Below are 24,403 nucleotides of genomic sequence, written 5' to 3'. Positions count from 1 at the left end.
CACATTCTTCCACTGCAAATCTACCATTCCAGTGTTTTACTTGCTATATTGTATTTACTTCGCCACCATGGCTTTTTTTTGCCTTTACCTCCCTTATCTCACCTCATTTGCTCACATTGTATATATACTTATTTTTCTACTGTATTATTGACTGTATGTTTGTTTTACTCCATGTGTAACTCTGTGGTGTTGTATGTGTCGAACTGATTTGCTTTATCTTGGCCAGGTCGCAATTGTAAATGAAAACTTGTTCTCAACTTGCCTACCTGGTTAAATAAAGGTGAAATAAAAAAATAAAAAATATGTTCTCATGTTCTGAGCAAGGAACTTAAACGTTTGCTTTTTTACATGGCAAATATGGCACTTTTACTTTCTTCTCCAACACTTTGTTTTTGCATTATTTAAACCAAATTAACCTGTCTAGCCCCGGGGTTCCGCTAGCGGAACTCCTCCCACATTCCACTGAAAGGCAGAGCGCGAAATTCAAAAAATATTTTTGAGAAATATTTTACTTTCACACATTAACAAGTCCAATACAGCAAATGAAAGATAAACATCTTGTGAATCCAGTCAACATGTCCGATTTTTAAAATGTTTTACAGTGAAAACACCACGTATATTTATGTTAGCTCACCACCAAATACAAAAAAGCACAGACATTTTTCACAGCACAGGTAGCATGCACAAAACCAACCAAACTAACCAAGAACCAACCAAACTAACCAAGAAACAACTTCATCAGATGACAGTCTTATAACATGTTACACAATAAATCTATGTTTTGTTCAAAAAATTTGCATATTTGAGGTATAAATCAGTTTTACATTGCAGCTACCATCACAGCTACCATCAGAAATAGCACCGAAGCAGCCAGAGTAATTATAGAGACCAATGTGAAATACCTAAATACTCATCATAAAACATTTATGAAAAATACATGGTGTACAGCAAACGAAAGACAAACATCTTGTGAATCCAGCCAATATTTCCGATTCTTTAAGTGTTTTACAGCGAAAACACAATATATCATTATATTAGCTTACTACAATAGCCTACCACACAACCGCATTCATTCATTCAAGGCACATTAGCGATAGCGATAGGCACGTTAGCGATAGCGAATAAACCAGCAAAATATATTATTTTTTTCACTAACCTTCTCAAAATTCATCAGATGACAGTCCTATAACATCATATTACACAATACATATATGGTTTGTTCGAAAATGTGCATATTTAGAGCTGATATCCGTGGTTATACATTCTGAAAACTTAGCAGCTTTTTCCCAGAATGTCCGGATATTTTTCTGACACTCACCTATTCTGACCAAATAACTATTCATAATCTTTACTAAAAAATACATGTTGTATAGGAAATGATAGATACACTAGTTCTTAATGCAATCGCCGTGTTAGAATTCTAAAAATAACTTCATTACGACATGCAGCTTACGTTATTGCGAGAGAGCGCCCAAAATCTGGGCGCAAACTAAAAGTAAACATGTTCGACAGATATATGAAATAACATCATAAATGGGTCCTACTTTTGATGATCTTCCATCAGAATGTTGTACAAGGGGTCCTCTGTCCAGAACAATCGTTGTTTGGTTTTAGAATGGCATTTTTCCCTCTCGAATGAGCAAGCAAAACTAGCCAAGTGGCGCTAAGCTCTCCTTCGTCACCAAACGCAAAGAACGCAACACGCCTAAACTCCCGAAAAAATTTCAATAATCTAATAAAACTATATTGAAAAAACATACTTTACGATGATATTTTCACATTTATTAAATAAAATCAAAGCCGGAGATATAAGACGTCTATAACGATTGCTTTTCAGAAGCCAATACTGGTGACCTTTATGCGCTTCCTGAACAAAGGAATTCTAGGGTCATGTCATTCCAAGCTCTATCTTTTGACTATAGAAATACCTAGAAACCCCATTTCACCTCTCACAGCCTATTGACATCTAGTGGAAGGCGTATGAAGTGCATGTATACTAATACATATCAAGCACATTTATAGGCAGGCCCTGGAACAGAGCCTCGAATTCAGATTTTTCACTTTCTGACAGGAAGTTTGCTGCAAAATGAGTTCTGTTTTACTCACAGATATAATTCAAACGGTTTTAGAAACTTGAGAGTGTTTTCTATCCAATAGTAATAATAATATGCATATTGTACGAGCAAGAATAGAGTACGAGGCCGTTTAAATTGGGCACGATTTTCCCCCAAAGTGAAAATAGCGCCCTCTATCCTCAACAGGTTTTAAACATGTTTCATTATTTATTTGAGACTAAATTGATTTTATTGATGTATTATATTAAGTTAAAATAAAAGTGTTCATTCAGTATTGTTGTAATTGTCATTATTACAAATATATGTATAAAAAAATCAGACGCTTAATCGGTATCGGCTTGTTTTGGTCCTCCAATAATCGCTATCGGTGTTGAAAAATCATAATCGGTCGACCTCTATATGAGACAGACACTGTAGGCGGGTCACATCCAGGCAAGGGGCCTGGGCTTCCTCAGTCAGAGGCCAGCGTTAACACTCCAACCCTCATTCCTCCATCTTTTATTACGGACCAGATGAGGATGAAGAAAAAGAGTGCAACAGCATTGCAATACATCTGAGGGTTACACACTTATACCAACGACTGACATTTTAATAATGAGACAATTTATCAATTATTAAGGTCAGGATTATTTTTAAAAGTGTATTTCTACAATTCTATCTTTTAAAAACTGACAGCTAGCAGAGAGTGGAAAGGAGGATGATTGGTTCAGATACCAATATAAGCACTAAATTCTTCAATACCAATTAAGACTTTTTAATATCAGGTCAGAACAGAATGTCTATATTAGCACATCCCTACTATAGCTAGATGGTTAGGGGGTTGTTTTCAGGACTTTAATTGGTGAGGATAATAGTTCCCGTGGATTTCTGATGTAAATTATTTTGGAAAGGGAAAACATTGAGGACATTTGTGGGAAATCCTGTGACTTGGTGACTTTGCCTATCCATATTCTTGGGGGCAAATGTTTTCACTTTGCTCCGCTGAGGCTTCACTTTTAATCATACGAACACCTTCGCTGAAACAAAAACACAAATGCCTCCCATCCTGCTCCATGAATTATGAATCAGTAGTCTCGCCATCACTTCATTAATACATTATGTTCACAGTGAGATCTCTAAAATGGCACCAGCAGCATCCGTGTTGCGTAGGGCTTTCCCTCCCAGACCGCCTGACACATTGAAGGATCTCACCAACAACAGACAGATGTGTTTACGCCACACTGAGGTCGTCAGCATACAGCTGCACTAAAGGACATACCGACCGGTAGGTTACATGAACACAGGGCCACGGCTTATTGTTTTGAAAACTTTGCGATCAGTTTCTAGTAAACACAAAATGCTATTTTGACACTTTCAGAGCCATGTAAGTCAGACTATGGAATGCAGCATAGGAATGCTGCCCATTCATTGACAGGTTGTTGTAACTTGTTCTGCACCCTGCTGTGTTAATGTGGATCAGAAATTACATAGGACAACATGTGTATTATTAACAGTATTTATCTCAATTCAACAACTGCTGAACTGAAAAGTTCCTGTTTGAGATGGAGAAAGACCAGATTTTCCACCTGAATAGAAAAGTACATGTTGACAATATATATATATATCTTTGGTTTCCAAAGCTATAATATTCCCAATCAATGGTTCAAATCAGAGCTAGAGAGAGTACAAATAAAGAGCTTTAAACATCTAAGAATCAATTTGGAGAGGCAATAGGACTGAATGAGCAGTAGGGAGGTGACTGAGGGCGTTGTTGGAGCCCATGCAGCCATGTCCTTTTCAGAGAGCAAAAGCAGTCATGCGCTGAGAAGCCAAACACCTGCGATAACAGGCCCTCAGCAAGCGTTAACGCCCGCCCACCACACCGACCTGCTTGCCTCCAGCTGCACAATCCCAAACCCACAGACAAACTTCCTCATGAGCTCAAGATAAACCGATAAAGCCACAACTGCCCATAGACTCACACCAGGAGAAACAGAACATACAGCTCAGTTACCAAAAGACAGCAAATCAGTTTCCCTAGTCAAAGGAACACATTGCTGTGTGTGTGTGTGTGTGTGTGTGTGTGTGTGTGTGTGTGTGTGTGTGTGTGTGTGTGTGTGTGTGTGTGTGTGTGTGTGTGTGTGTGTGTGAAGGACACAAGTGCTTTAAGTCACTCATTAACCTTGGATCACTTTCTCTTTCTCTTAAAAAACTTTATCTTTGTCCTCATATCTAGCCTACCAATATGCCACAAAGTATAGTGATGTGACACAGGATGTCAGTGCACTACACAGGATGTCCAACCTGCCCCTTTTGCAGGAATGACACACATGTCAAACAATAGACAAACAAAATCTGATTTTGTCATGATAGTCCAAACACCACCCAAAAAAAGAGAAACGGTCTGCTACCAAATCATGGATGTATCTTCCCAAAAGACATGCAACAACTTTGGGCTATGCCTAGACAAAGTGACTGTTTTTCATTTGTGTGAACTCTTTAGGAAGTGTGGGGCCAACATGTCTGTTTCCATGAAAACATTGCTACAAATGTAGGACTGTTTTATTCTGTGAGAAATGTAACCTATACAAGTAAAAGCACTGTATGGTCTTTCTACCGTTCTCATGTGTGCAGTATTTTACCATTATTCTATCACTGAAAAAATAACATGATAACAACTGTGTAATAGTGCAAGAATAATACTAGCCTGTATAATACTGCCTGATCATGTAGGCTATCCATCTTGCTACAGAAATCAAGCGTTTAATACAATTACAAGTTCAAAACCTGACTCACTATGTGAACTCAATTGTTGAATTGTTCTATTGACTGCTCATATAGTATAATATGGAATACTGGCACATTAAACTATAGGAGCAGTCAAGGCACACTGTTCAAGGACCATGCACTGAAAATGTGTTTGTCAATCTCCTGTTTTCTGTTACCAAAATTGCATTTCAGGTAGAGAAGGTTCCACCACTGGGCCAGGATTTTACACCTGTTTTACTGTAGGCCCTTGTTCACAGTTTCAGGTTAGGTTTTGCTTTCTTTTGAGTTTGGGCAATGCAAACTAATAATTCAATGTCAAACAGACGATGCACAAGACGTCAAACAGATATCAAGCAGCACTAGACGCACCTTCTGGTCCATGCCACAGTAGTTGTGTTTAAAGACGTAGTAGGCTGCGCTGATGACGAGCACAGAGCCATTAGACTGTGGGAAGGAAGGCTGTGACTCACAGGCAGGGGCCAGGGAGAGGGCCTGTTAGCTGGGCTCATCAGGTGGAGAAGCCATGAGGCCAGACATGACGTGAGACAGCGCATCAATGAGATATTCCCACAAAACTTTTCACTGATTATCACTTTAGCTGGCCAGTCAATCAGTTTAGGAACCACAATGGGGTCTGATGGCTACCAAATGGCTAAAACACTTCAAAAGTGCATGCGTAATGTATGATGACTAAGTTTCCAAAGAGAATCAGGAAGTGCAGGAGAGGCTGAGGTGTTGGGGTGTACTAGCTAGGTCAAATAGATCACAGGACAGTGTGGCGTCTTTATCTCAACCAAGTAAGACGCTCATTGGCTTAATGTCGCTCTCCATACACAACACATTCACAGCCATTTGCTAGTCAGCAAATAATACAGATTCAATGTACCTTTCCTCAGTAACATCCCCTGAAAGTATGACAATTGTACTATCTATGTGAGGTAGGGTACTATTACAAGATAATGAGCTACATCGTCTGTCCGAAATACAATGTAAGCAAAGATGCCCAAGAAAAGTATAAATTTTAAATTGTTTGGAATAGGCCTAATGCTGCTTGCAATGACGTGTGCAAAGCATTTTTACACTGTTTACTTGAACTCTTCATAAATGATCACTACCTTGCCACAGACATTGTAAAAAGAAGGCTACTGCGACTGCATGTATTATGGTCTAGGCCTATTTGCACTCTGCGAGGATTGTTTTGCGGACAGATGTCACCCTTAAAGTCAAACTGCAATACATTTCAAAGAATGTCAAGTAATCTTGAAAACAACACAATAAATAAGATAACACACTGATGATTATGTAGTGATTTGATCTGATTTGAAATGTAAGACGTTTGTCCAACTGTGTGTCCAACCAAACTAGCCTACATCTGGACTTCTTTTGCCTGACTGTTTTGGCTGTACTATTCATTGTTTTTTAGCATGAACTATGAAGCTGAAATCCAAACTTCAGTATCTTTAAGAAAAACATGACTGATGTGCCAATGTAAACCAAACTTTAAAAATGTAAGGTATCAGAGTCCAGAATAAGAAATACTGTATCACTGCTTATGGCCCATCACTGATCATTCATCACTGATCATTCATCACTAATCATTCCTCACTGATCATTCATCACTGATCATTCATCACTGATCATTCATCACTGATCATCCATCACTGATCATTCATCACTGATCATCCATCACTGATCATTCATCACTGATCATTCATCACTGGGACACTAAGTCTTACGCTCAGAACGTCTAACCTAATACCAGAGGTTTCAGAATACATGACACAAAGTGAGGTGATAGACATGCAAATGAGATGTAAAACTTTCTCTTCTCTGCATTTATGGTCCTCCTTAGTCATGCGTTTGTTGACCTATATAATTCATAATGAAGTAGATCTATATCATAGCTATTTTAACTGTATTAGTAGGTGTACAAAGGAGTGTCAAGCACAGTATGTAGGCCTACATACAAAAATAGCATGGTGTAACTTTGTGTTCCACATTTAAAAACCAGCATAGCGAAATGTAGCAGCAGGGCTCTACAGTGCGACCATTTTACTTGCATATGCGCCTAAATATTTTGCTGTGCAACCTTGAATTTTAATTTAGGAGCACCCGTGCGCCACCACCCCCCCCCCAAAAAAAATTAAATCACCCAGATGATAATTGTTGCAATGATTACTTCACTATACCACAGCCCCCCAAGTGCCGTGGAGAATACACTGAGCTCAGATTCATGACCGTCATGCGTGCACCATTACTACAAAGAACCTGGCTTGTTACCTCAAATATTTTTCATTGTGCTCCTAGATTTCTTTGTATGCTCCTACATTTTTCAACTTAGGCGCACACATGCTCCTTGTGAAAAAGGTCACTGTAGAGCCCTGAGCAGAATGTGATAGTGCTCCATAACAAGGCCTACATAGCTATCATGTGAGAGTTCCGGCAAGAGACAGGCCTATTAAAACAGAGTTGTCTTTCAAAGACTTTAAATTATTTTGATTTCAGCTGCACATGGTCTCATATCAAAAGGTGTTGGTGTTGATACGTGTCTGGCAGCTAACACTGAACTTTTGTTGTGTGGAAACTAGAAATATTTAACAAACAAGGCCTAAATGCATCACTGTCTGGCAACAAATGGATGTAATGCAGAACAGGACACAAAGCATACCATCATGTCAATATCAACAGAGCTTCAGGACAAAAGCAAGGATCGTGTCTAAACTTTGTATGCAAACCGAAATGTGGTTGACCACTGATCGTATATGGTGGTGTTGTTCATTTGGAAATATTAATTTGTGGAAAACCTTATTATATAAATTGTGTATTTTTCCCCATTGCCAATGTTGCAAGACACAATCAAATGAGTTAGTCTTTTCCACATTCCACACAGCATTTGTCATAAGCATCATGTGCTGACCCCAAAAAATATACATTATTTTACTATATATTTTCTGATGAATCAATGACCAGCAAATCATGTAATGTCATGATATATGAGGCGCCATTTAATGCGTGACCAAACAAGTCCACTAATCTATGCATGTGTAGATGACAAGTGTGATCTATGGTGAGTATTACGTTTGAGTTCGTCCTTTCAGTTCCCAACTAAATGTGCCTGCTAAGACCATATTTGAGCTAGGCTTAATTATTATTAGTCTACACTACATCATGACAAAGTGTCACATACAGGACTTGACTGTGGACACTGAACCTGATGTGCACATCATCACCCTCGTAAAGTCCTTGCCTGTGATACTCAAATATGGTCCTTCAGTTAGGACAGTAGCGTGTCTTGGGTGATGCTGGCACTCCTATCCTCTCTTGTTAAGTCAATACAGTTTGACAACAGGCAGTGACATCTTTATTTCACTGATCAATACTGGTCTACACCAATGCCCCTCACTGCCTGACAACATTAACGCTAGACCAGACCTGTATGGTAGTATCCAGACTTGAGTCTGCAATCTATTCCTGACAACATCCACTGCAGGACAATGAGTCAAATGAACAAACACCAAATTCAGTGTTGTGTTGTATGAGTGAAGTGTGCTATTACAACACCGTAATAAAACATCCTTTATGCAGCTTATGCGTCTTATCTTCTCATAATAATCTTCATCTTTAAGGTAGTCCAGTTTACAACAAAGGCTATTGCTGAAACAATATTTGTCAGGTCACTTTTATAAAACGTCACAGGTTCATAGACAGAATCAGAGAGGCAAAACTAAATTTGGATAAATCTAATTGACAATGAACAATATGATAGGCTAATCTAATATGGGCAGAGGGCAGAGCACATACTAAAATGTCAGCTGAACATATTGCCCTCGTTGGAATTGAAAACTCTTATTATTAATGTGTGACATTTCGCTTAAATATTTCACAAATAAACTAGAATCAGCTACCATCACTGATAATAAAATGAAGGCAGACTGCAATCCATAAAGTTTCTACACACAAATATCCTGTTATTATACATCTTTAAATGAATTACATTCCTTTAGGGTTTTAAAATATGGAACATCATTTGATGCTAACGCCTGATGTCTATTTACTGTCAGAGTGGATGGCCCGGTCCTTCCAAAAACAGCTTCTTTCTGATACACGATTGGTTCTTGAGCTCAGATGTTGAAAATGTAAGCAAGTTAGCAATATTTCACATCCCTGCAAAGAATGTTATGATTGGGCCTGTGTAAGAAAGTAATAATAGGCCATTTCATCAAGTTGTCTTCTTCATAAAATCAAGGGTAATTATTTTGTATAAATACACTGTGGCCCTTGCTCAGCTGGGCCACAGTGATGTTGTTTGTTACAATCAACTGTAAGTGTGAACAGGATGTTTGACTACTGGGGGTCTTAGATTAATATCTTCGATCTTGAACTATTGGGGAATGAATATCTTTCATGGTCACAATAGATTGCCTGGAATACAGTGAGTGTTGAAGCCAAATAAATACACTTGATGTTACTCACACTTTCCATTGCAGTGGCATCACTCCAGGGTATCCTAACTACAGAAATAATAACCTTATAGAGAACTTTAGAGATGAGTGAATATGTAGCACTAACCACTTATTTTCTAAGCCTATATGAAAATTATGCCTGTGAGTGAATTACTAAATAATGATCATTGCATTGCTTACTCTACCATAAGTGATCACGCTTTAACTTGTTTGACAGGTTTTTCCTGTCATCAACACAACTCTCTCAACAAACAAGAATGGGATAGGATGTCTGAATAAATGTCACTTAGGTAAATTAACTTTCTGGTGCGTGTGTGCTGCATGTTATAGTCATATGGGTTTAATTATTGCAGGACTATCAGACTAGTTTATTTCAAGAGACGATTATTTGGTGTGAGTAGAGGTGAATGACCTGGATGGTGAATAGTTCAGCAGTGTAGGGGTGATTGTCTGTCTGAACTACTGTAGGCCTATGCATTCTGGATATGGAGTTGAATTTCCTCCTTGCTGGAGACCACAGGTTCAAGATTGTGTAATCTTGCGCACGTGTGCTCACTCTGAGCAGTCAGTGATACTTTTTGCACAAATTAATGAAGGCAATGATGAACTTTATGCCAGCCCATGACCTACCTGTTCTCTGGATATGCACGGTAACGAAGGTCTGCGAGGCATTTTACAGCTGCCATAATAGCTGGTCGACGTTTCCCCCAAAGAAACACAACTGGACCTTCTCCTGGGTCTGATCACAGGGACTTTCTCCTCGCTGCTGGAGATCCTATTCGGCGTTTCCCTCGACGGGTAATAATGGTCAAAACAGAGGGACAAGAGCGTGCCTGAGACACCCGCCAAACACGCAAACACGGGTCTCAGGAGTGCAGGCAAGCAGCTCAGACTGGTGAAAGACACCAACCACACAACACTGGCAAACACCAGGATCAGAACACTGTGTTTGAGTTTCAAAGTGGGGATCAGTGTTAGGAGACCCACACACCCCAACACGAATAACAACCTGCCAATCATTTGCATCTGGTGTTGGTCCTCTCCCCACTGCAAAAACCGCAAAACTAAAAAATCCCCTAAGTAACATGATGCTGGCAGTGACACAAGCCAACATTTATTACTTTCCCTCTTTTTCCTCCTTAAATAAAATGTCAAAAAGAAAAATGCACAGCCTATGCTAAAGAGAGGGCTGATGGACTGAGAGAAGCCCGACAGAAAAGTCCGCAAATCCCAAAAGCTGAAGTCACTTTGCAAGCTCCTGGAAATAAGCAACGAAACTGCAAAAATTATGAATGCACCCAGGTATAGGCCAAAAAATCGAAATATTTTTGAATTCTGAATGTCTTCATTGCAAAACCTACAGACGTTAAACAAAAATCCCCTTTGATGGTCTTGTTTTAAAGGGGTGACGCAGCTCTTCACATAGCCGTTCCTGAAGCGCTCTGTGCTGTTTGCATTGGCAACCCCATCGTGGTGCCTGATTTTACTGTGCAAAACCTCTCCTTCTTCGCGAACAGCCATGTTTTCAACTGTAGCTCCTTGGATTCCTTCAAAAGTTTCCTTCTCCCAATATTCTCGCCGTATTAACTCTCAACTACCTGACGGCAAACGCACACCATGGTCACTCAAACGTGCTCAAGCATTTTGACTAAAAGAAAGAGAAGGTGAAATGTTGTTGTTTTTAGAGAAAAGGGACTCTGTGTCGCCGCCTAGATGTGACAATCCGCTACAAAAACTACAGATCGACACAGGCACGCGCTCTGCAGCACTAAAAACAAACCGTGCACTCTCATGGTCGGTCAGTAGAAGAGTGCTGCTGTATAAAAACTAAGACTGTCAGAGTTAATCAGCTCGAGTTAACTTTTTGTAATTTTAGTGCACGCATTTTTAAAATCACAATTAATTGCATTGTCTGAACGCGTTCAAAATACACTGAAAACCTCAAACATAGATCATCTATACAGCTAAAAACAACCACACAACGTCAACATGTTGACAGTGTGGTTAAAGAAAGTGCGTTTATCAATTTACCTGATTTTGGTTACCGTTACTTTGGACAAAATCCAAACGTCAAATGATCTTGCTTTCAAACAGATATGCAACTTGATCTGTTTCTTTGGGATTTTAGGGTTGGTAAAGTACATGTTGGCCAAAAATAAGGCCCATTATTTGAAGGTTTAGCCATTATTATTGGTGGTAGTAGAAGTAGTAGTAATAATAGTAGTAGTATTACTATTATTATTACACATTTTTTCTAATGTAATTACATAGCCAGGCTATTTTACCACTATCTAGGCCTAGTTACTCTGGCAGGCCTGTGATATTGAAAGATTTCCAAATATGTTCAACTAACGAAATCTACCACTTCATTTTTGAAAATATGATTAATCTTAGAATAGCTATTTTGTATGTGTTCTAATGAGACTTTGTAAATGAAAGCAATGTTCCTCCACGGAATCGCATCTTTAGAGCACTACATATATCAGAGAACTCTATTTGGATAAAGCAAGTGTAAGAATAATGTATGTAAGAATAAGGAACGCACCTTCAAAATCGAAATTTTCAGGAGTAAATAGTTGATTTCGACGAGATTGTAGATTATGTTTAACATTAGGTGTATTGAGTAATTGCACGCTTTTACTTTGTGTATTGTGGGTGGTTTCTGATTTCTTCAGCAGTGTCTGGTGAAGAATTTCACATCACATCTGGCAGAGAGAAAAATACAGAACGCGGATCCCCCTCTCTGTAATCTACTTGTTTCCCTTTGCGCAGACGTCAATAGGAAAAGTAGTCAAGCACTAATCGGTTATCTGAGGCGCTTGTTGGTTGAAAGCTCTATCATCATGGTAAGCTTGGAAGAAATAATATAATATGTACGATATATCAAAAGTGACTGCAAACGTAATAATTAAATGCACCAGAAATCTCTGTTATCTGTAGTTGGATGGAAAGGCTACCTAGCTAGCTATCCATAGCAATGAGTAAGCATTTAGTTAAGCTTACTAGTCACGCTACTGTAACTTACCGGTAAAGAAAAAGGTAATGAAATATAATAGCTGGCTAGGCTAACAACAAATGCTATGGCTGCATCCCTAACCTGTGACTATCCCATATTTTGGGTAGAATATGATAGTAGTAGCTAACTTCTTGCTTAATTTTATTGGACATAGCTAACATTTTAATCAATGGTAGTTACCTAGCTAGCTAATGTTATCCATTCAGCTAGCTAGCTACCTACCTACCTATATTACTTGTTCACAACTTGAAGTCAAACTTCACTGTGTGAATACCAAGCTGTGTTGCTAGCTAGTTAGTTAAATCAGATCTGTTTTAGCTGAGTCACTGCCATGTTAAAGTAACTGTTACCATTAAAAAGTGGGCTTTGGGCAGCCAATATAAACAATGGAGCAATAATGGATTCCATGATAACATTTTCACATGCAAATGGATCTTGATTTCTATTATAGAATCAATGATGACATATTGTACTATGACGACAGCAACATGTAGGTTTCTAGATTGTAAGACTCATTTTTGTATTTTTCTTAGTTCCGCAACCAGTATGACAATGATGTCACAGTTTGGAGTCCACAGGTAAGAGTCTGCAAATACAGGTAACGTAACAGTTAGCAATTTCAGCTGCAATATTTGTGACTCTCATAACAGGTCACTGTCTTGTGTTTCAGGGGCGTATTCATCAGATTGAATATGCTATGGAAGCAGTGAAACAAGGATCTGCCACAGTGGGTCTGAAATCTCGCAGTCATGCTGTACTTGTGGCTCTGAAGGTACAATTTACATTGATTTTACATTTGCATTCAAGAACATGATTATATGAAAAGCAGTGTAAAAGTAGTCTATTTTTAATCCTAATTTTGTGTTCTTGTCCAGAGAGCTCAGTCCGAGTTGGCTGCCCATCAGAAGAAAATTCTACACGTCGACAGCCATGTTGGCATCTCCATTGCTGGCCTCACTGCTGATGCAAGGCTACTCTGGTAAGAGAGGATCTGTTGTGCATGGTTTTTCATATTCTTGAAGAGAATTAGACAGTGTTCTTCTGACTGATGTTAACACTTCTCTTCCATCATACTCCTTCAGCAACTTTATGCGTCAGGAGTGCCTGGACTCCAGGTTCGTGTTTGATCGGCCTCTCCCTGTGTCCCGCTTGGTCACACTAATTGGAAGCAGTATCCTTTTACCACAAATGTAGTTTTTATGACGCTTAACATGAATTGTCTGTATTGATAATATGAAAAGTTATTATACCGTTGCAACTAAGACAATCCACCTTGACCTAGCACTCAGAAACCCAGATCCCTACACAGAGATATGGAAGAAGGCCTTATGGTGTGGGATTACTCATCGCAGGATATGATGTAAGATATGTATTGGTTGGTTTGTTCCTCTATAAATATTAGTGGAATAGTATGTCATATCTAATATTGTTTGTCTCTTCTAGGATATGGGGCCACACATTTTCCAGACCTGCCCCTCTGCCAACTACTTTGATTGCAAGGCCATGTCCATAGGGGCCCGCTCCCAGTCTGCACGTACCTACCTGGAAAGACATATGGACACTTTTCTCGACTGTGAGTATTTTATGCCTTTTCTTCTCTGCTTCTGATGTAAGCACGTTATAAAGCTTTCATTCTGTCTTGTAGGTGAACTGAATGACCTGGTTCAACATGGCCTCCGGGGACTGAGAGAAACTCTACCTGCAGAACAAGATCTTACCACAAAGGTAAACCTTAAGCTTACTGCAAGCTCTATGGAGATGCAAGATTCAGAGCGTAGCGCAATGTTGGAATGTCGTTTTTTGTCACAAAAGGGGCAGCTTCTTGTAATACCATCCGGCATTCAACATACTTTTCTACTACCTGAAAATTGAGACGCCCCGTATCATTCTTTCTGCAGCAGTGGGGGCAGTGTTGTCACTTGGTTCCATCGATCCGATCTATAGGCTATTCATCAAAGTAGCCTATTTTGCATTGATAATCAAACAACAAGAATCCACCCAAAAAGGTATTTTGTTTAGAAGTTATAACTATCAGGCTAGTGTGAAATGGTATAACCTGCTATAGCCAACTAGCTAGCCATGTTCTTTTTTCTCTGTGAGCAAAACATGATGATGATCTGTTTTTAGCTGATATGGGAATTAATACACAAGCAGCATATCAAACTGGGATAATGTTTTGGGTTACACTTAGTGATGTTACGTTTGATGCCTGAACTCTGAGGCATACGTCAAAATCGTTAAGAAGTGTACTTCGAAGCAGTGTGCAAATGCCTGTATCACGAATATCAGAAACATGTGATTAATGACATGAAGCTTCGTTTCATCAAACAACCACCTGATTGGTTTGGTAGAAGACAAAAAGGCTATGCTGAGCACACGCTAATTTGGCTGCACTAAATTATTTTTGAACAGCAGACGTAACTAGTGTACACTGTGTTGATTAAAGCCTTGAGTAATGAACCTATTTGACACAATTGTCTTAAACCTCAGCTTCAGGAAGCTTTGTTTCCCCATCAGTAGTTAAACCTGCAAGTATACGAATATTTGCCAGTGCATATGTTTTAATAATAAATCTGATTATTTTCATAAGGAGATAGGTGTGGGAAGTTAAAAAGGCTAGCTAGCTTCCTATGTTTAAAGCCAGCTAGCCAGGCTGCCAGCTAGCTAGCTACTAATAAAAATATTACAAAACTTTGCTATCGCCCCCTTTACCTCGACTAACTTGTGCCCCCACATATTGACTCTGTACCGGTACCCCCTGTATATAGCCTTGCTACTGTTATTTTATTATTGTTCTTTAATTATGTTATTTTTCTATTCTTGTTTTATTTAAAAAAAATATATATATATTTAACTTCAGTTTATTTTAGTAAATAGTTTCTTAACACCTATTTTTCTTAACTGCATTGTTGGTTAAGGGCTTGTAAGTAAACATTTCACTAAGGTCTACACCTGTTATATTTGGCGTATGTGACAAATAAAATTAGATTTTATTTGAATGGGAGTGGGACCGGCAAGGATATCATGTTACCAAAACGTATCCCCTGCTCCACAAATCCCACTCCACCCACGTGCACGTAGATCAACGGAGTGAAGCTTGTAGTAACCTTAAGACTTTTACATCAGGCTACTGTCCAATTATCTACTCCTCACCCTGAAGTGGGCTCTCATTCGCTTCCCCTTATGGGATGGACTGGTATAACTACTATGTGAAAACATTTTCTAGCCATTCTTACACTAATCTAGTGTTTTTAAATTCTTGAGGGGTTCAGAGAGAAGGGTAGGGGTTCAGAACACAAGTTAATTCACAGATTGACAACTTACTGTCTGCCCTTTTAGAATGTGTCCATCGGGATTGTTGGCAAGGACATGGAGTTCACCATCTACGATGATGGCGATGTGGCATCATTCCTTGAAGGCCTTGAGGAGAGACCACAGAGAAGGGTAAAGAACAACTTGGCAAATGTTGAATAAAAATATTTTCTCTCAGGAAACTTGTCAAGAGGAACAGTTATTGCCTTAATAAGATTCTTGATCGTACATTATTCAGTTATCTCCATACCTGACAATGCACATGCCTTGTCCTCTTGTTGTACTGCAGGTTGCCCAGCCAGACGACGAGCCGGCAGCAGAGAAGCCAGAAGAGCCCATGGAGCTCTGAGATTGAAGTGTGTCCCAGACAGTGTGAAGATGACAAAGCTCTTATCCCTGATTCATTCAGTCAATATTCCACCCACACTCACTTGTAACTATCAACATGGAGAACAATTACCATTATACTTGTGTATGTTCAAGTCGACTATCTATGATTTTTGTTAGCGGTTCAATGTTTGCATATATTTTTTTGTCATTAAAGACAAACTTTTTCTGAACTTGTCTGGTTCGTTAAAAGAAATGTAACATCACGTTTATCTTTTGTCATTACTGCATTGCCATTCTATGTTCTTATGTGGCCACTCGGTGGTGGATGTTTTCAAAGAAAAGGTAGGAACCAAAGTGGGGGTTTATTTATGCCTAAACACCAACTGAACTTTGAACAAAAAAATAAAAACATAGATCTTCAAACATCATGACTAACCCGGACTTTGTTGAATCATAATCACTGGTAAGACAACCTACTTACAAACCCAACTGAAATGGTAGCCTTATATAATGTGGCTTGGTCAACCTTCACTTGGACCATACCAAGTGATGGGTCAATTATAAACAAAATCTACAATTCAATATTTCATAAATAGCAAATGTATAAATTACTTGTACCAAAAACATGTAAAGCCTCAGTTCAGTACATAAATGGAGGCAATATAGAATATTGTTACATTGGGCAACACTCATAATTAGAATTTCGTCTTCGCGTCTAGACATCCGGGTTATTTGTCCCTTTTCACTTGCTGTATCAGTGATGTGGCTCAGAAAGTAGCTAATCTTCCACGTCACAGGGAAGTGGGGAACGGACAGCTCGAGAAGATCTCTGAGCAATTTATAGATGCCCAAGTAAATAACAGACGCGACATTGGAGGCTATTTTGAGATATAGTAAACGTGCAGTAAGGTAGCTAAGTGCTTATTTCTCTATCGTGACCAAGGGCGGAAGGATTGGTTTGGGTAATTGTATTCCAAATATGTTTTGGTATCCATCCACCATTTGCAAGCTAACGCTAGCTGTCATGGACGACAAGCGTTTGAGCTTGCTCTATTGGCAATATCAAAACGTCTGACTAGGCTCTGTGAAGTGATACTGGCATATTGCATTTGTTTTTTTTGTGAATGTCACTGACTGAGCTGCATAATTCGTTAGGCCATTGACTTGTCAATAACTAGCATACTAGCTAACTAACAGCCGGGGCGGCCTGTGTGAATGAATAACATTAACTAGCTACTAAAAAATAACTAGCTACTATAGTACAAGCTAGCTGACTGACTTGGCTACGTGGATGTGTCGACTAGCTACCACATATTTCTTAGCTACAGCAGTGCAGTATTAGAAAGCACGAATCGTGTTCAATAACTTATGTGTAATAGCAGCTATGTTTACATCTGTTGGATTATGCATTAACATTACTTGATGGGTACTTCATAGGAATCATCTTAACAGTTTTGTTGATTGGGGTGCTGCAAGAGGAAAGACGATCCATCCGGCAAAATGACAGCCGCAGAGAATGTTTGTTACACTTTGATCAATGTTCCAAATGACTCCGAACCTCCATCGGAAGTCAGTCTCAAAGCAGACTTGGGTAAGTATCCTCTGTTGGCCCTATCTGCATTGGCAATAGGCACCTAACCGCCCCTAAACTATCAGTGTGACTGATCTGTGATTAGTGTGACTTTAAGAGTAATACAATGTTATTCTTTCCTGATATCAGAAAAAGGAGAGATCAAGGCAAAGACAGAGGCCCTGAAGAAGGTAATCATCATGATACTGAATGGAGAGAAGCTGCCAGGCCTACTGATGACCATCATCCGATTTGTCCTCCCACTTCAAGACCACACCATTAAAAAGCTTCTGCTAGTCTTCTGGGAGATTGTCCCCAAAACGACTCCAGATGGCAAGCTGCTTCAGGAGATGATCCTGGTCTGTGACGCCTACAGAAAGGTATGGTAGCATACTACACAAGTGTACTGTCACTGTATGTCTGAATGTTAGATACATTATATAATTAGCACAAGAAAGTATGGCGTGTGACTATTACATTTAATGCCTCTTATTCAAGGGTATGTTTGTCTGTTTCAGGACTTGCAGCACCCCAACGAGTTCATCCGTGGATCCACCCTGCGCTTTCTGTGCAAGTTGAAGGAGTCTGAGCTGCTGGAGCCCCTCATGCCCGCCATCCGCGCCTGCCTGGAGCACCGCCACAGCTACGTTCGCCGCAATGCTGTACTGGCCATCTACACCATCTACAGGTACACTTACTGTCGTGATACAATATGGAAGTCCCGTATGACTGTTTATGACCCTTAATGGAGAACATGGCATTTACTTGAGCAATTTTATTTCCGTCTCAGGAACTTTGAAAATCTTATCCCAGATGCCCCTGAGTTGATCCATGATTTCCTTGTGAATGAAAAAGATGCCAGCTGCAAGAGGAATGCTTTCATGATGCTCATTCACGCAGACCAGGTCAATTGCATCTTCACTTTTTTTATTAGAGACCGCTCACCAACATTTTTCTGTGTCTGGGACTAACACTGGTAATTTCCACTGTGCAGGACAGAGCTCTGGATTACCTCAGCACCTGCATTGATCAAGTGCATACATTTGGAGATATTCTCCAGTTGGTCATTGTGGAGCTGATTTACAAGGTGAGTCCTTCAGACATTTTCCCACTAGAAACCTCCAGATATCTCTCTTGAGAAATATGTAAAGAATCCATGGGACGGCGCACAATAGGCCCAACCCGTCGTTTGGGTTAGGGGAGGGTTTGGCCGGCAGGGATGTCCTTGTCTCATCGCGCACTAGCGACTCCTGTGGCGGGCCGGGCGCAGTACACGCTGACACGGTTGCCAGGTGTACGGTGTTTCCTCTGACACATTGGTGCGGCTGGCTTCCGGGTTAAGAAGGCATTGTGTCAAGAAGCAGTGCGGTTGGGCTGTGTTTCGGAGGACGCACGACTCTAGACCTTCGCCTCTCCCGAGTCCGTAATGGGAGTTGCAGCGATGAAACAAGACTAACTACCAATTGGATACCACGAAAAAGGGGTAAAAAAACAAAAAACAAAGCTTCAATTGAAAATGATATCCACGTAAGTACTGCCATTTTTTATTTGCCATGTCTCTTGTTTCCTCAATGTTTAGGTGTGCCACGCTAACCCGTCGGAGCGTGCCCGCTTCATCCGCTGCATCTACAACCTGTTGCAGTCCTCCAGCCCAGCCGTCAAGTACGAGGCAGCTGGCACTCTTGTCACGCTGTCCAGTGCACCCACTGCCATCAAGGTACCCCATCTCACTTATCTACATCACGGAACTGCTGTTGATTTTAGTCTGGCATTGTGTGTCTTTCAATGGCATTTGTGTGTTTGTTCTAGGCTGCTGCCCAGTGCTACATTGACCTTATCATCAAGGAGAGTGACAACAACGTGAAGTTGATCGTCCTGGATCGTCTGATAGAGCTGAAGGAGCATCCCACTCATGAACGTGTTCTCCAGGTACTCCGACTTCACTTTCATTAATGTTGCTCCTGGTGAACAGACCCCATGTTAGGTACCAGTAAGTCTTTGAAGTGTAATAATAACCTGGTTAACGTGTCTGTTCTCTGTCCACCCAGGACCTGGTGATGGACATTCTGCGTGTTTTGAGCACGCCTGACCTCGAGGTCCGGAAGAAGACCCTGCAGCTGGCCTTGGACCTAGTCTCATCTCGGAACGTAGAGGAGGTGGGGGTGTCATCCTCAGGACTATTTTCTCTTGCCTCTGTGGCCTCGCCTGTCTATTTTGTAAAAGGATGATTATTCTAACTAAGGTGTTCATGTGTTTGTGTTCCAGTTGGTGATAGTTCTGAAGAAGGAGGTGATTAAGACCAACAACGTGACGGAGCATGAGGACACTGATAAATTCAGGCAGCTGCTGGTGCGCACCCTCCACTCATGCAGTGTACGCTTCCCTGACATGGCGGCCAATGTCATTCCTGTGGTGAGTCTACCTATCTACCCTGTTCTCACACACACCCTGAAATCAAACACAGCTAGGGTCATTCTGTCCTCTGTGATGTAATCTAAATGACATACGTGTGTCACTCAGCTGATGGAGTTCCTGAGTGACACTAACGAGGCAGCGGCGGCTGATGTGTTGGAGTTTGTGAGGGAGGCCATTCAGAGGTTCGACAACCTGAGGCCCCTCATCATCGAGAAGATGCTGGAAGTCTTCCATGCCATCAGGACTGTCAAGTAAGACCAAGACTGACAAGCTTGCATATGAATAGACAATCACAGGATGCTTTTGGAGAATTACAGTTTTTTTTATGCAGACATCCAATCTTTTAAACTCTGTTAGGATCTACAGAGGAGCGCTTTGGATCCTGGGAGAATACTGCAGCACTAAAGAGGACATTCAGAGTGTGATGACAGAAGTGCGCAGGTCACTTGGAGAGGTATGTATGTGTGCTTATGGATTATTCATTCACTTTCAGCGCTCAATACCAGAGTGATACTTGATGCCAGTGGCTGATGTCTGTCCCTTTTTCAGATCCCCATAGTAGAGAACGAGATCAAGAAAGAGGCTGGGGAGGGGAAGCCGGAAGAAGAGGTGAGCGCAGCGCCAGCAGCCAAACTGGTGACAGAGATGGGCACCTACGTCACACAGAGCGCCCTCAGCTCCTCCCGACCCTCAAAGAAGGAAGAGGACAGGTAAAATAAATCACCTTTTGTGTCTAAAATACATCGTTTCTTAGCTTGCAGTGATTGTCTTTCAGAAGTGGATGATATGTCACTAAATGAAACTGTCGTCCCTTTCCCTGTAGGCCTCCTCTCAGGGGCTTCTTGATGGACGGAGACTTCTATGTGGCGGCCTCTTTAGCCACAACCCTGACCAAAGTGGCCCTACGATATGTCACCATAGTTCAAGACAAAAAGAGACAGAATGTAAGTATAGAATCTCTTATCTTCTGAAACGGTTGTGATTTAGGTGTCCATGTTCACTGTCCATTGAAAGTCATGAAGTGATTCTAATGCTCTCTATCACCGTCTCCCCTTCAGTCCTTTGTGGCTGAGTCTATGCTGATCATGGCCACCATCCTCCACTTGGGCAAGTCCTCTCTGCCCAAGAAACCCATCACAGACGACGATGTGGACCGCATCTCGCTGTGTCTCAAGGTGCTGTCCGAGTGTTCGCCCCTCATGAACGACATCTTTAACAAGGAGTGCCGCAAGTCCCTGTCTCACATGCTCACTGTCAGGCTGGAGGAGGAGAAGCTATCTCAGAAGGTAAGGAGGAGCGCTGGCTGCTAGATTACTAGGCCATAGCTTCCAGTCCACTCTTCTCACTAAACCACTGCCTTCTCCCAGTTCAGTCAGCTATACTCTAGTTCTCCTTTCACCTGGCTGCCTATCCATTTGGACACTGCTGGATTGTACTGCTATGTGCTGATGGTGTTCTGTGCTCTTATCCACAGAAAGAGTCAGAGAAGCGGAACGTACTGGTGCAGGCAGACGACCCCATTTCCTTTATGCAACTGACGGCCAAGAACGAGACGTCCTCCAAGGAGGACCAGTTCCAGCTCAGTTTACTGGCTGCCATGGGAACCACTCTTAAAAAGGAGGCTAACGACCCCATGGCCTCCAAACTCAACAAGGTACACCTACAAGGACCCAGTAGAGACACACACTGTTCTGTTACAGAATTACAAAATTGTGTGCTTGTGAAATCACACGGTCATGTGCCTTTTTGGATAGTAGATGTGTGTGATATACCTCAAATTGCCAGCAGGTGGCTTTGTGTTTCCAATGTGACAGTGAGCCATAGCAACATAGAAATCAGTGTTTTTCTAGGTCTGTTCCACAGGAACGACTATGAAAGAGGGAATGAATATAACAACATTTCTAGGTTCAGGCTATGGCATGGATTGTCTCAGGATCCTATTCAGAAATGTACGTTTTCATTTTAGCTATTAGTGCTGTTGAGGTAGTTATTGACAGGTGCTCCGTTGTATAACAACAGGTTGGTGAGGACCATGTCATTCTGAGTGTATGTTGTATTGCAGGTTACCCAGCTGACTGGTTTCTCAGACCCAGTCTATGCTGAGGCCTATGTCCATGTCAACCAGTATGACATTGTGCTGGACGTGCTGGTCGTCAACCAAACCAACGACACCCTTCAGAATTGCACCCTGGAGCTGGCGACATTGGGTGAGGTTCTAGTCTGTAGTTCATATGACTATATGCAGAGTCATACAACCTTACTAAGGGTTGTTTCAGGGCAATTTCTCTTGTTTACCATAGGTGATGTATGTCTAATGCTGATATCAACCTTTCAATCCAACAGGTGACCTCAAGCTGGTTGAGAAGCCTTCTCCTCTCACTCTGGCACCCCATGACTTTGCCAACATCAAGGCTAACGTCAAAGTGGCGTCCACAGAGAATGGCATCATATTTGGCAACATAGGTAAGAGGATCACTTCTAACTTCTGTCAGAGTACTTGTCATGAATAATCTGATGGCCAGCCTCCACTCCATGTGTACGACATCAGTTCTTCTGTCTGTCTGTCTGTCTCAGTGTATGACATATCAGGAGCTGCCAGCGACAGGAACTGCGTGGTCCTTAGTGACATCCACATTGACATCATGGACTACATCCAGCCAGCCTCGTGCACAGACGCGGAGTTCAGACAGATGTGGGCTGAGTTTGAGTGGGAGAATAAGGTACTACCGCTAGATAAGAGAACTGTCCATATTTGGTTTTGTTTTGTTAGTGTGTTCAGTGGATGATCGTAATAACACTGTTTATTCTAGGTGACTGTGAACACCAACATTGCAGACCTGAACGAGTACCTCCACCACATCCTCAGCTCCACCAACATGAAGTGCCTGACCCCAGAGAAGGTACAGTAGTCGTGGAATATTGCCGTTTGAACTACATCAATAGGACGATGATGTGTAGAACAGAATACCTGGCAGATGGGAAGGCTAATGAGTGGAAGTTGTCAGAGCGTCTAACTTTTCTGCTGCTGCTACCTTTTTTACAGTGTTAGGATTTGATTTCGAAATGGCTTTTATAATTATCTTATTGAATCAATCCGTTTGAAAATAAAAGGGCACCCTGCGAGATACAGGCAATATGTACCTATTTATTTAGTTTCAAGTTCTTCATCAATCCACTGATGGATTTAGACAGTTAAGATGAGCTTGACTCTCTCTTGTCATAGCCCTGTCTTCAGCAAACTCAGCACATTTCATACTCATACTACTGGGTCAAATAGATAGTAATGCATGTGATGCTCACTCACACAACCTTGTCTGTCCTTACAACCAGGCACTTTCTGGCTTCTGTGGCTTCATGGCTGCCAACCTGTATGCCCGCTCCATCTTCGGTGAAGATGCGCTGGCCAATGTCAGCATTGAGAAGCCCATTCACCTGGGTCCTGATGCCCCTGTCAACGGACACATCCGCATCCGGGCCAAGAGCCAGGTGAGAAACTCACTCCCCACTCAAATTACATCACAAAATGCACCCTATTCCCTATATAGTGCACTCTTTTTGTAAATAGGTTGCCATTTGGGATGCAGACGTAGTAATGATAGAATAATGCAAACATCGGGGAGGAATTGTTTATTAAAGTTTATACATTGCAAGTGACACTTCCCTTCTCTCTACAGGGTATGGCATTGAGTCTGGGTGACAAGATCAACCTTTCCCAGAAAAAAACATCTGTATAAAGTCAACTGAAAACCAGCAGTCCAACTGAGAACTCCACATCACTGGACCAAGATTCATCTGCAAAGAAATGTGCTTTCTGCTAGTCCTCTCTAGTCTCGTCTGTCTCTGGCCATAAAGCGCTACAATATTTTTTTGATGGCCATTTTGATTAAGTATTGTTCTATGTGTGTATGAGAAATGGTTTTACACCTCCTGTGTCAGGACGAAACTCCCTCTTATTGTCCTCCAAGTGATATCCCTGGCCTTTCTTTCATTTTCAATAAACATGACATAACAAAACATACTCCCAACATTTGTCAGACGATGGGCTGTTTGCGTGTTCAGTCGTTCTTTACTCACACTAAAGGAAAAACTTCTGATCCACAATCCCTTAACTACGATATTGCCAAAAGTTATGACAGTAAAGTGAAATGCAATGTCATAGACTAAATCATGAAATATGGATGCAGTTTGAATTCACATTCCATCCACTACGGCTGTGTTTACATAGGCAGCCCAATTCTTATGTTTGTGCCACTAATTGGTCATTTGACCAAACAAATTATCTGAATTGGGCTGCCTGTGAATAAGCAGCTTAGATGATCTCATGTCCCATTATTGTCTTTATACTACAGATAATGACTCATCGAAGTGGTTATTGTATCAGATGCATGCAAATTCCTTGAAAGTAAAATTTAGTTAAAGGTTTGTGGGGAAAAGTTATTGCTTCTGTAAATTGCAAGTAATTGCATCAATGAAG

At 41.0% G+C, this 24,403-nt stretch overlaps 3 protein-coding genes across 6 annotated transcripts in view; 2 read left to right on the top strand and 1 right to left on the bottom strand.

The window, feature by feature from the left end:
• The window catches only part of LOC139575890 (cGMP-inhibited 3',5'-cyclic phosphodiesterase 3B-like), a 92,991-nt gene extending 81,989 nt beyond the window's left edge, over positions 1-11,002 (bottom strand). The window contains exon 1 of one of the 2 annotated variants that reach the window (XM_071401302.1): positions 9,917-11,002. In XM_071401302.1, coding sequence (XP_071257403.1) covers positions 9,917-10,807 — 891 coding nt within the window. In that variant the 5' untranslated portion in view covers positions 10,808-11,002. The remainder of the gene's footprint in view (positions 1-9,916) is intronic. The other variant, XM_071401301.1, reaches the window with a different exon arrangement.
• Positions 11,003-11,988: 986 nt separating this feature from the next.
• Positions 11,989-16,207, top strand: LOC139575889 (proteasome subunit alpha type-1-like). The gene is made up of 10 exons (XM_071401299.1): positions 11,989-12,132; positions 12,836-12,880; positions 12,973-13,074; positions 13,178-13,281; positions 13,385-13,473; positions 13,592-13,662; positions 13,746-13,875; positions 13,948-14,027; positions 15,642-15,746; positions 15,904-16,207. Exons 1-10 carry the CDS (start codon positions 12,130-12,132, stop codon positions 15,961-15,963), a joined length of 789 nt encoding a protein of 262 aa, XP_071257400.1. The 5' UTR covers positions 11,989-12,129; the 3' UTR covers positions 15,964-16,207.
• A 472-nt stretch (positions 16,208-16,679) lies between these two features.
• LOC139575888 (coatomer subunit beta-like) lies at positions 16,680-23,947 on the top strand. 3 transcript variants are annotated; one of them, XM_071401298.1, is made up of 22 exons: positions 16,680-16,796; positions 17,382-17,535; positions 17,665-17,894; positions 18,033-18,202; positions 18,305-18,419; positions 18,509-18,601; positions 19,094-19,231; positions 19,324-19,443; positions 19,563-19,670; positions 19,780-19,926; positions 20,035-20,180; positions 20,287-20,383; positions 20,479-20,639; positions 20,753-20,873; positions 20,988-21,215; positions 21,404-21,583; positions 21,992-22,136; positions 22,273-22,392; positions 22,504-22,649; positions 22,740-22,829; positions 23,260-23,415; positions 23,604-23,947. In XM_071401298.1, exons 2-22 carry the CDS (start codon positions 17,445-17,447, stop codon positions 23,661-23,663), a joined length of 2,862 nt encoding a protein of 953 aa, XP_071257399.1. In that variant the 5' UTR covers positions 16,680-16,796; positions 17,382-17,444; the 3' UTR covers positions 23,664-23,947. The 3 variants fall into 3 exon arrangements, with proteins under 3 accessions (XP_071257399.1, XP_071257398.1, XP_071257397.1); XM_071401297.1 differs by having other exon boundaries at positions 16,723-16,853; XM_071401296.1 differs by having other exon boundaries at positions 16,725-16,906.
• The last annotated feature ends 456 nt before the right edge of the window (positions 23,948-24,403 follow it).

This window comes from Salvelinus alpinus, chromosome 5 (genome assembly GCF_045679555.1).
Source record: "Salvelinus alpinus chromosome 5, SLU_Salpinus.1, whole genome shotgun sequence".
Taxonomy (NCBI): domain Eukaryota; kingdom Metazoa; phylum Chordata; class Actinopteri; order Salmoniformes; family Salmonidae; genus Salvelinus; species Salvelinus alpinus.
Note: the sequence above shows the minus strand (reverse complement) of the source record. Positions and strands in the feature narration are given on the sequence as shown.

What these genes read in the sequence shown, in the direction of transcription:
- LOC139575888 (XM_071401298.1), top strand. Translation starts at nt 17,445, where the DNA reads ATGACAGCCGCAGAGAATGTTTGTTACACTTTGATCAATGTTCCAAAT. An exon ending in TCAAAGAAGGAAGAGGACAG is followed by an intron (nt 20,640 to 20,752) that starts GTAAAATAAATC and finishes CTTTCCCTGTAG; the next exon opens with GCCTCCTCTCAGGGGCTTCT. An exon ending in CATCATATTTGGCAACATAG is followed by an intron (nt 22,393 to 22,503) that starts GTAAGAGGATCA and finishes TGTCTGTCTCAG; the next exon opens with TGTATGACATATCAGGAGCT.
- LOC139575889 (XM_071401299.1), top strand. An exon ending in TCACAGTTTGGAGTCCACAG is followed by an intron (nt 12,881 to 12,972) that starts GTAAGAGTCTGC and finishes CTTGTGTTTCAG; the next exon opens with GGGCGTATTCATCAGATTGA. An exon ending in GCTGATGCAAGGCTACTCTG is followed by an intron (nt 13,282 to 13,384) that starts GTAAGAGAGGAT and finishes ATACTCCTTCAG; the next exon opens with CAACTTTATGCGTCAGGAGT.